Consider the following 11,291-nt stretch of genomic DNA (forward strand, 5'->3'; position numbering starts at 1 on the left):
TTTAATTTTTATATTTTTTATTTAAGTAGTTTAAAATATTGATAATTTTTTTTTTTGTGAGATTTAATTTTGTAATAAGTTTTATTTTAAACCATTATATTACACCATGTTTAAAAAAATAATAAAATTTAATTAAATATATTATTTATTTAGTAAATAAACTATTTTGGAGAATGTGTTACCTTATCCGGATGACTTATTTTAAAGCAAGACTTTGATTGTCAGTAAGAATTGAAGAAGTGATTTTGTTTTTATTTGGTATGAGAGGTATAATTCAATTAGATTGAAATTTTTTTATATGGAAAATAGATGGAAATGATAAATTTTATTTTAAGATATTGATTATTTTTTTTCAATAAATATGATTGGGTTTGATTTTAGAATTTTTTTTTTTAATAGATAGTAATTTTGAAAACTTATAATGTTTTACATCAAACTATTATATAAATGTTATATATATATATATATATATTTTTTTTTTTTTGTATAAGCCTGTGTTCAAAGGATAATTAATTGTCCTCCAAATAATAGACCCGATTTCGACTCGTCAAAGACATTCTTTTAAGAAAAGCTTTTAACAAAATTAGGGATGACAATGGGGCGGTTCGGGGCGGGGAATACAATTACCATTCCCGCCCCGTTTTAATTTCGGAGATTTTTTTAATACCATCCCCGCCCCGTTCGGGTTTTTTCGATTTCGGGGAATCCCGCGGGACACCGTTAATAATTTTTATTTAAAAAAATAAACGTTATTAATTTTTATTTAAAAAAATAAATAAATATTATACAATAAAATTATATAAACCCATTTTTTAATATAATATATATTGTAATATATTAAAAATTTATATTATTATAAAGAAATAATTTTAATACTCTTATAAAATAAAGTAAATAAATAAATATATTGGTGATTTAATATATTTAATTATGTTTATGGTATTCGGGACAGAATCGGGGCGGGGACACAAATACCATCCCTGCCCCATCCTCGTTCGATTTCGGGGAAAAACCGTCCCAAACGGGGCAATTCGGTTCGGTTTTCTCGGGGCGGTTACAAATTGCCATCCTTAAACAAAACAGTGTACTAACCTAGAAAAGTTTAAATCAATTCATAGGCGTTTGTAGTCCAACGGTTAGGATAATTGCCTTCCAAGCAATAGACCCGGGTTCGACTCCCGGCAGACGCATTTTTTTATGAAAGTTTTTTTATAAAATATTATATTAAAATAAAAACGTTTAAACCATTTGCAGGAGCGTTTGTAGTCCAACGGTTAGGATAATTGCCTTCCAAGCAATAGACCTGGGTTCGACTCCCGGAAGACGCAATGTTTTTAATGAAAGTTGTTTAACAAAATATTATACTAATCTAAAAAAAGTTTAAAACAATTCATAAGCGGTTGTAGTCCAATGGTTAGGATAATTCTCTTTTAAGCAATAGACCCGGAAGATGCATTTTTTAATGAAAGTTTTTTTTGTAGTCCAACGGTCGCAATGAATGAAAGTTGTTTAATAAAATATTGTATTAAACGAGAGAAGTTTAAATCTCTTCCATAAGTGTTTGTAGTCCAATAGTTAGGATAATTGTTTTCCAAGCAATAGACCTGAGTTTGACTCTGGAAAGATGCATTATTATCATGAAAGTTTTTCAACAAAATATTGTATTAAACTAGAAAAGTTTAAGTCATTTCACATTACCTTATATCCGGGTTTGACTCACGGCAAACTCATTTTTTAGAAAGTTTAAATCATTTACTTAAGCATTTGTAGTCCAATGGCTAACATAATTGCCTTTTACGCAATAGACACGACCCGAGTTTAACTCCCGTTAACATCCTTTATGTAGACATTATTTCACAAGCGTTTGTAGTTCAACGGTTAGGATTACCTTCTAAGCAAAAGATCTGAGTTTGACTCACGGAAAACTCATTTTTTAGAAAAGTTTAAATCATTTACTTAAGCGTTTGTTGTCCAACTGCTAACATAATTACCTTTTAAGCAATAGACACGACCTGAGTTCAACTCCTAACATCCTTTATGTAGACATTATTTCATTGAAATCAAGTAAATTGTTTAATGTAATGCAAAACAACTTATGATAATGATTATATGAAAGATTTGTTTAACAAAATATTGTATTAAACTAGAAAAGTTTAAATATTTTCATAAGTCGGTTGAATATGATGCAGATTACAATGTTAGATCAGTGTGATCACGGAATAGAAAGAACCCACAATTATATAGAGAATTAGCAAAATTCATTCTATCACATGTGGCTGAAAATTTGAAAGCCAATCCCTAAACCGTAAATCCATGAGAAAGTTTTCTTGTCATTTTTTCTAGCTCAGTGTTAATCCTCTTTCTTGGTAAAAATATTTTTTTTTAAAAATGGTTAATGGATATAAATGAGAGTCATTTAAACTCAACAACAAAAATTAAAAAAAAAACATTAAAAAAACAACAAAATAGTTCACCAATGATCAAACAAAAAGAACACATTTTAACGACCATAGAAAAAATCAACGAGTTCTTCAACTGTCTCAACTGATTTACCCAATAAAATTTCTCCGATTGTCATAATAATAGAATTGATCAATAACGATCACTGAACGTTCTATGATTTCTTTCAAGTCAAATGGTACGCCAGAAGATAAGCAAGATAGAGACCCAATGACTCAGACCAACTGAACTCACCGTCTCTATCTACACTTCCCAACAACTAATGATAGATTCCGACATAACTCACTGAATACCAATCATGTTCCATAATAAACTCCAAATCGCAATCACTCTATCATAGTGTAGAAGCAAGTGAGGCGTCGTCTCCACTTTTTTATGACACATTCTACAACGACTTGTCATAATACATTATTTTTTCATGCATATATCATCTGTCAAAATTCCTCCATGCATGACACTCTATCCAAAGAACGAGATATTTGATGAAAACTTAGAGTCCCACAACTTCTCCCATATGAGATCGTAAGGAACATTCTCCGCAATTGGTGAAAACAATTTCTGATGAACAATTATATGAAATAGTTGTTTGTCATCGAATCGCAAGTTCGATTCCACAAATAAGTTGTTATAGTTTATAACAAATAAACTGATAGTTGAAGGCTAAAAATAATAGTTAAAAGAAACAAATTTCAAAACTAATAAATACTCTTGATGTTTACTCATGAAAATGTGTGCAAGCTCTACAATTTCCATAAACCTTAAAAAGTATGAATAATAGATATATTGTCATCATACACTATTATTTTAGAACATATCCAAAGAGAAGAACAGATTGACAAATTTACCAAATTCAAGCATTTGTTGAAGGCTTGAAATCAAGCATGTCTCTTACGTTTAATCGAATTGAAGGACCCATCGATGAGCAAACGTGCGCGCTTTTCCAGTATACTCCCTTCGCACCCGATGGTTTGTTTGTTTCAACTGATTTCTGTCATTTTTTTAACAAATGAAGATTTTAGAACAAAGGAATGTGTGCGAGTGTGTGAGAAAGAGAGGGGAGAGTACATACAACTGCAGCAAGCAAGTTCACGAGAAGATCTTCGTCGGAGAAATCGACTTTTCCAAATGGTAAATGAACAATTCCACTCTTGTCTGCTCTGTACTCTACTTTTCCCTTCTTAAATTCCTCTATAGCCTGAAACAGGTAATCAATCACATTGGTTTATGTTCAATTTCTTATTCGAACATAGTGTAGTCACAGATTCAGAAATTTATTGGCAGTTTATGAGTGTTATTATTTTTCACTTTCAAACAAAAATTTAGGATAAAAATCAGAAATTTGATTCTCTGGATAAATTTTTTAAAACTAGGATTTATTTGTAGGAGTAAGCTAGCATGATATCGTACTTCAATTAGGGCATTCTTAGTGGGAATCAGATATTTGGGCTAATAGTGTATGATAATCGAATCAAGAGTACTTAAAAAGATCTTTCAAATTCGTACCTGAGGTATGTTAGTAGTAACTGTACCAGCCTTAGGGTTTGGCATCAATCCTCGAGGACCCAAGATCTTCCCTAATTTACCAACCTGATGCAAAATAGTATGAACATTAGAAATAATAGACAAAATTTGAAAAAAAAAAACATATTTGTGAATATGTGATCTATGTGGATAAACGCAATTTGTTCTGGTGCTGGCTGAATGCTAAATACTTAGTTTAAGTGTCAAATTAGTTACAAGTCTGATAAGTAAATGTTCAATAAACCAAATGAAAATATTTGAATTTTAATTAAGTTGAGTTGATAAAATGTGGACCTAATATCGGGAATGTACTTAAAAAGACTAGTAATCAAACATTGGTGAAAAAGTGGATTATTTGAGTTAAATGACTAAAATATCATTTATATTTAATATTTAAAAGTGTTTACAAAACTAAAATAAGGGCATTTTAGTTGATAATTTGAATGACCATGAGAATTGGATTATATCAAAATAACCCTTCATCAAACAAGCCCTTTGTGATGCCACTTTTTTCCCTTTAATGCAAACACTAAAGTATCATACAAACTAAATACAACCTGAGCCATCATATCCGGAGTAGCAATCAATTTGTCAAAATCAAGAAATCCCCCTTCAATCTGTTTTATCAAGTCTTCCCCACCAACCAGATCGGCACCAGCATTTTTAGCCTCGTCGAACTTTTCACCTTTCATCAATATTCAGAGAAATAAGTCAACACCCGCACATATCATACTGAACTAAAGCGAATCAAGTCTAATGTCATATCATGATCAGCAATAATGAGTTTTCAGAGATTCGGAGTATATTCATGGAAAATATTGCAGAAAAGCCTTCAAGCATATAATGGCAGCTAGCAATACAAATATTTGCTTATAACAAGGGCACTGGCATAATTGACATAAGACAACAATGTTCATAAGCTGCAGCAAAAAGATCCATCATCATCATCATCTTCATCAAAATAAGCAGTATGAAAGAGACTTACCTTGAGTAATAACAGCAACTTTAACAGTTTGTCCAGTTCCTTTAGGCAAGTTCACCTATATAAGGGAATCATTATCAATAAAAATCATGGAGGAGTTAACGTTTATCAATCAATGCCAAAGAAACACACCGTTGCCCTCAATTGCTGATCATTGTATTTTGGGTCAATATTGAGGCGAAAATGAGCTTCAACACTTTCAATGAACTTTGTATTTGCTGTCTGCTTCACTAATGATATTGCTGTTTGTAGATCATGCTCTTTCTTTGTCTCCCTCAATTTTTGAATATCCAAGAATCTTTTAGACCTAGTCTGAAGTTCCAATGACAAGAGAATGAAATGAAAACAATCAGCTTATATATTCAAATCATGAACTAAAAACAAGTTAGAAAAGGATGAGCAGATTCCATATGACCATATTTGTAATTCCATTCTTTTTCTTGTTCTTTTCCTGCTCACATTCTTGGATGTACATAACATTTAAGCAACTATTAGAATTCTCATAAGCAGGATAAACCATTGAATTTTCAATTCACAAAAGGTTCCATCTTTGTCTGAGTTACAATTGACAAAATGTTCCGTCTTTGTCTGAATTATCTGGAGAATTTAGTGACAAGTTGAAATCTCGAACAATTCAACAACGAGAAAGCTAAATATACGCAATGAATTGATCAAGAAGAGAGTAAATCATGAAATTAAGAACATTAACTAACTGGGTTTTCTGGGTTTTCATACTCTGTCTCTCTTTAAAGGCAAAGCAGCCTTGCCAGTCTTTGGCTTAACTGGAGGCGTGTTTGCAACTGTGCGCGGAAACTCATCCTCATCCTCATCTTCCTGCACTTCCTCTTCCACAACCTGCACTTCGGAGGACAAATCCGCCACTAGTACTGTAAAACGAGCGGAACGAGAGGAGGAAAAATCAAACAAATTAGTGGGTTTTCTCTGTCTGGAATGTGAGAGAGATGGCAGGGAAGAAAAGGTTTTGGAACAACATGGGAATGAACGAAGGTTAGGAAGCCTGAAAGATAGAGAAGAAGTGGCGAGTTCTTGAGGAAGAACAGAGTGAGCTGCGTAAGATAGCGTTAGAGTTGAAGCGGATGTAGATGCAGAAACCATTTTCTGAAGCTTTGTTGTTCTCTCGCTCTACTGGAATTTTCTACCTATCCAAACAAAGAAGCCGATAAGAATCACTCTCTTAGAAAGCTAAGCAAATTTTATTTTCATTCAACTCTTAAATAAGCCCATAAAGTATTTGCTGTTTTTCAAATTCTTCTTCCAACTATTATTCTTTATACTAACCTTTTTTTTTTAAAAGATTCTTATTACCATAAGAAAAAACTTTAATCACTGAATATAATTGATTGGAACTATGGAATTTTTGATATTTTTTAATAGAGTGAAAATGATAGTTTTAATAAATTATATAAATAATAAATTAATAAGATGTTTAATTTGAATAAAAAAATTTAAAAAATATTAAAATTATTATTCTCAATTAAAATGAGAATAATTGAGAATTATAAAATCAAATTAATTTTAATTATATCTTGTTTTTAAATTTAAATAAGTTTGTTATGAATTACCATTAATAACTTTAAATTCGAATTCAAATATTACTGAATATATTCTTTTTTGATTTTTTTTTGTTTAAATTTAGCTCGAGTTAGATATTTTTATATATATATTTGTTGGATTTTGGGCTCTAATTTTATTAGAGTTTATATATTGTAATGGGTGTAGTCTTAATAACTTTTGATTGCTTCTATAAATAAAAACATTGTAAATTAGGGTTACTTGGACCTTCATTTCATGAAAATATCATAGAATAGACGACTTCCCGAAAATATAGACATTTGTTTGTTAGTTGAATATCATTATATTTTGTGTTAATTATTTTTTACTCCTTTATCTATATATCTTATTATAAAAAAAATATCGTTAATATAGAAATTAGTTTTAACAAATTGATTTTTATAATAACGATGACTTATTGTTTTCATTTTACAATTAACATTCTTAAAAATAAAAATACTTTAAATGATTTTGTGGAAAAAAAGACTAAGTTGATTTACGTGCTAAGTTTGTCATTGAGGAATAAAAATCTCTACCACCTTTTGAGGTATTTGTGTGATTTGTTTGAACGTAAGAAAACACCCGGGTTAACTATTCTTTACATTCATGGCTCCCCTAATTTTGAAAATTAGGGATCTATGATTGATAGTAAGAGGTACGCCCAATTGAGAGCACTACTTACATCGATGGTCTTCAAACTTTTCTTTTTGGTAGAATCTCAGCAGCCACACCAAGTAGACGTCTTGCTTCAGTAGTAGTTTGAAGAAACGCGAGCAAGCGTTTTGCTTCAGTAGTAGTCTGAAGAAGCGTGAACAGACGTTTTGCTTCAGCAATAGTTTGAAGAAGCGCAAACAGATGTCTTGCTTCAGCAGTAGTCTGAAGAAGCGCGAACAGACGTCTTGCTTCAGCAGTAGTCTAAAGAAGCGCAAGAAGACACCTTGCTTCAATAGTAGTCTAAAAAAGCGCGAACAGACGCCTTGCTTCAGTAGTAGTCTAAAGAGCAACGAACAATCAGCTTAATACAACTGCCACATACAATCATCAGAAAGATGACACGTATCCAAAAAGTAGATTCAACCGTTGCTATATTTCGAATATAAAAAGCAGTAGAGTACAACGACGAATCTTCCTGATCAATTCACAATCCCTGAATACCTGGATTCACGGTACAGCGAATCCTCCCGGTCAATTCACAATCATTAAATACCTGGATTCACGGTACAACGAATCCTCCCAGTCAATTCACATATCTAAGAATTAAATTCGACCGTTGCTATGCTTCAATATAAAAGAGCAGCAAAGTACAACAATGAAAGAGTTAGAAAAAGTGAATAGTTCGAACAAGCTTAGACAATTCTTCATTCTCTTACTCTCTCTCTAGCTGTTAAGCATACATTGTATAAACTGAGAGTTAATTTATTGCACTATCTGAGAGTATATTCAGTGTTTTAAGTTGAACATAAAGTTGTCTGTTCAATATAGTGATAGCTATGAGTGCAGAACAGATAACTGTTAAGTTCTGAGTTCTAACTGAGTTTGTGTAGACGCTATACAAATCAAAGCCTTCTAGTGGAATCCTTTTGGAAACAAAATAAAGGGTGACATATGAGTTTTATCTCCGAACATCCATAAAACTCTTGTGTTATTTCCTTTCTGCATCTTATAGTCTTGCATCTGTTGCTTCAAATCTAACAAGTATTTTCGCACTTGAAACCGTCAAGAGTTTGCGACAATTTGTTGAAGAATGAAAATAGATTTTAATCTCTAATAGGATTAAAATCGAATTGAAATTAAAGATTATAACAACAATATTCACCCCCCCTTGTATCGTTGTGGTCGATCCTAACAAGTGGTATTAGAACGGACTCTCTATTCTCAAGCAACTTCAAACATTCGAATCATGTCTCTCCTAAACAAAATTCCTATGTTCACAAAGGAAGACTATGATGACTGGAAGATCAGGATGCAAGCTTATCTGGCTGCTCAAGATGATGATATGTGTTATGTCATCACCGATGGCCGATGAAGATCAACACAACCACAACCTCAACTAATGGTGCTCTTAAGACGAAGGAAAAACCAAGATATGAGTGGACTACTGAAGATGAAGGCCAACCTCGATAATGTGGACAAAGACATCCTCTATAAGACGCTGGACAAAAATATGTTCATTAAGATCAAGTCATGCTCAACTCTGTGAAGGCAACGACCAAACCAAAGAAAATAAGTTTATGGTTGCCACACAGAAGTTTGACAACATCAAGATGTGTCCTGGAGAGACAATGACTGATTTCGATGAACGATTCAACAACATAGTCATTGAACTCTCCACTATGGGAAAGACTTACAACAACAAAAAGGTTGTTATTAAAGTTATGAGAGCTCTTCCCATAGAATGGGACATTAAGATGATGACGATGAGGGAATCAAAAGATCTCAACAAGCCTGAGATGCACAATCTGTTCGTCGATCTGAAAGCCAATGAGTTTGAAATAAACTCAAGGAATAAAGAGGAGCCATCCATGTCGGTTATCACAAAAGCGTTAGTGACTACTGAAAAGCCACCTGCCACTATAGCTGTGAAGTCCGCTATAGCTGCGAAGTCTGCTAAGAAGATCATCAACAATACAATGTCACTCTTCATTAAGAAGTTTGACAAATTCATTAAGAATACTCATTCTAACTCTAACTCAACTCTAATAGATTTAATAATAAAGATGAATCAAAAGCTAACTTGAAATGCTTTAACTGTGATAAACTAGGTCATTTCAAGGATGACTGCAGAAAGACCAAGAGGGATGACAAGAAGTCGTTTGATAGAAGAAACAAAAAAGAACAAAAAGCTCTGCTAACTGAGGAAAGCAAGAGCAAGTGGGCTGATAGTGATTCAGACGACAGCTAATCAAGCGAACGTGAAGACGAAAGTGTCAAATGCTTCATGGCTGACTATACTGAGGTATTTGACTTATCTTCTGACGAATTCACAAAAGATAATCTAACCACTCAATGACATGGTCATTGAGTACAAGAAACTTTCAAACTCTTTTAATGAAATAAATTTTAAAAATAAATCTGACAGTATAAGCTTTTCATCTTAAAGTATTGCACCTGAGGTTTTGAAAAATAAAATAACTGAGCTCTCAGCTGAGAATGAGAAGCTCAAAGAAACAATCCAAGCTATTTCTACTGAAAATTAACGATTACAGTATGTGGTCACTTCTTGGACAAAGTCTAGAGATGCCGTCAAACTATTGCTTACACAGCAAAGGCCTACTGGACACAAATCTGGTCTAGGATTTATTAATGGAAACCTAGATGAGTCCAGCAAAAAGTTGAACCCAGTAAAAGGCAAGCTTAAACCAATAAGCTTTATCAAGGAAAATTTAACTGACATTGGAACTAACTAGAACTGCGATAACTTGACTTTAAAAGATGAGATTAAATATGTTCATCCAACTGACCAAAAGTCAAGCTGGCTGAAGCCCAAGGAAAGGGCAGCCAACTGGTCTGGCAAACAAAACTTTGACAGAAAGTCAAAAGGTTTTCATCAAAAAACCATCTCCTAAAGTCAATAGATCAACAATAGGCATGAAGACGTCTGCCAAGTCTAAAACATACGCTTTATTGACACCACAAAATGGGAGATCCATAAAAATAACTCAAATATGGATCCCTAAGGGACTAATTAACCATGGACCCAAATGAAGTTGGGTACCAAAGTTGTAAATATGTATATATGTAGGTACAACAGAACAACTGCCTAGAGGAGTCTGTTTGGTATTTGGACAATGACTACTCCAGACATATGACAAGCAACAACCGCTGCTGACAGATATAACAAAGTGCATAGGACGGAAAATCACATTCGGTGATAACAACAAAGGCAAAACCGTGGGTAAATGTATGATTGTCCATGGTAACCTTACTATTAATAACATGATGTTTGTAGAATATATGTGCTATAACTTGATTAGCATTAGTCAAATGTGTGATAACGAATACATTGTAGATTTTCAAAAACATGCATGTATTGTTAAAGATCAGTAGGGGAACACCCTACTGATAGGAAGTAGAGTAGGAAACTCATATAAGATGAACTGAAAGCCTACGACGTCTTGCATGAGAGCTAAAAATGATCAAAACTGACTTTAGCATAAAAGATTAAATCATTTAAACTTTAAAACAATTAACAACATTTGTTCTAAAGACCTTGTATCTGGAATACATAAACTGAAGTTTTCTAAAGATATGGTCTGTCTTGCCTGTCAGATGGGCAAACATGTCAGATCAACTTTTAAAAATAAAGGAAATATCCAATTCGACAAGTGTCTGGAATTATTGCAAATGGATATTTTTGGTTCAATTCCAATAACCACTTTAGGGGGAATGAGATATACCCTGGTTATAATTGATGACTTTTCTAGATTTACTTGGGTAATATTTCTAGCTTCTAAGGATTAAACTGTTGAAAATTTAATTAAAATTATTAGAAGATTACAAAATGAAAAATCTTTAAGTGTTATAAAGATTAGAAGTGATAGAAGAACATAATTTACAAACAAAAATATGTCTTCCTTCCTTGAGGAATATGGTATTAAACACGAGTTGTCTAGTGCCAAAACTCCACAGAAAATGACGTTACTGAAAGGAGGAACAAAACACTAAAGGAAGCTGCTAGGTCAATGCTAACTGATTCCGGTGTGTCTCAAAAGCTATGGGCAGAAGCTATTAACACAACATGATATACTCAAAACAT

General features: G+C 32.7%; 1 protein-coding gene and 2 non-coding genes across 3 annotated transcripts; 2 read left to right on the forward strand and 1 right to left on the reverse strand.

Annotated features, from left to right (window-relative positions):
* Nucleotides 1-1,118: 1,118 nt before the first annotated feature.
* Nucleotides 1,119-1,190, forward strand: TRNAG-UCC. Its single transcript has one exon. It is a non-coding gene; the product is annotated as a tRNA-Gly (tRNA).
* A 66-nt stretch (nt 1,191-1,256) lies between these two features.
* TRNAG-UCC lies at nt 1,257-1,328 on the forward strand. The gene has a single exon. It is a non-coding gene; the product is annotated as a tRNA-Gly (tRNA).
* Nucleotides 1,329-3,188: 1,860 nt separating this feature from the next.
* LOC124917630 (50S ribosomal protein L1, chloroplastic) lies at nt 3,189-6,143 on the reverse strand. The gene is made up of 7 exons (XM_047458017.1): nt 5,699-6,143; nt 5,096-5,275; nt 4,967-5,021; nt 4,539-4,666; nt 3,964-4,047; nt 3,530-3,655; nt 3,189-3,448 (listed from the first exon to the last, which is right to left on the reverse strand). The coding sequence occupies exons 1-7, from the start codon at nt 6,077-6,079 to the stop codon at nt 3,311-3,313; spliced, it is 1,092 nt and encodes a 363-aa protein (XP_047313973.1). The 5' UTR covers nt 6,080-6,143; the 3' UTR covers nt 3,189-3,310.
* Nucleotides 6,144-11,291: the final 5,148 nt, after the last annotated feature.

This window comes from Impatiens glandulifera, unplaced genomic scaffold (assembly GCF_907164915.1).
Source record: "Impatiens glandulifera unplaced genomic scaffold, dImpGla2.1, whole genome shotgun sequence".
NCBI lineage: Eukaryota > Viridiplantae > Streptophyta > Magnoliopsida > Ericales > Balsaminaceae > Impatiens > Impatiens glandulifera.

Bases quoted from the DNA above. Each gene is read 5' to 3' on its own strand.
- LOC124917630 (XM_047458017.1), bottom strand. From the start codon at position 6,079: ATGGTTTCTGCATCTACATCCGCTTCAACTCTAACGCTATCTTACGCA. The intron at 4,667-4,966 runs GTAAGTCTCTTT...TATTGATGAAAG, and splicing joins AGTTGCTGTTATTACTCAAG to GTGAAAAGTTCGACGAGGCT. The intron at 4,048-4,538 runs GTTGTATTTAGT...ATTTTGCATCAG, and splicing joins CTCCGGATATGATGGCTCAG to GTTGGTAAATTAGGGAAGAT.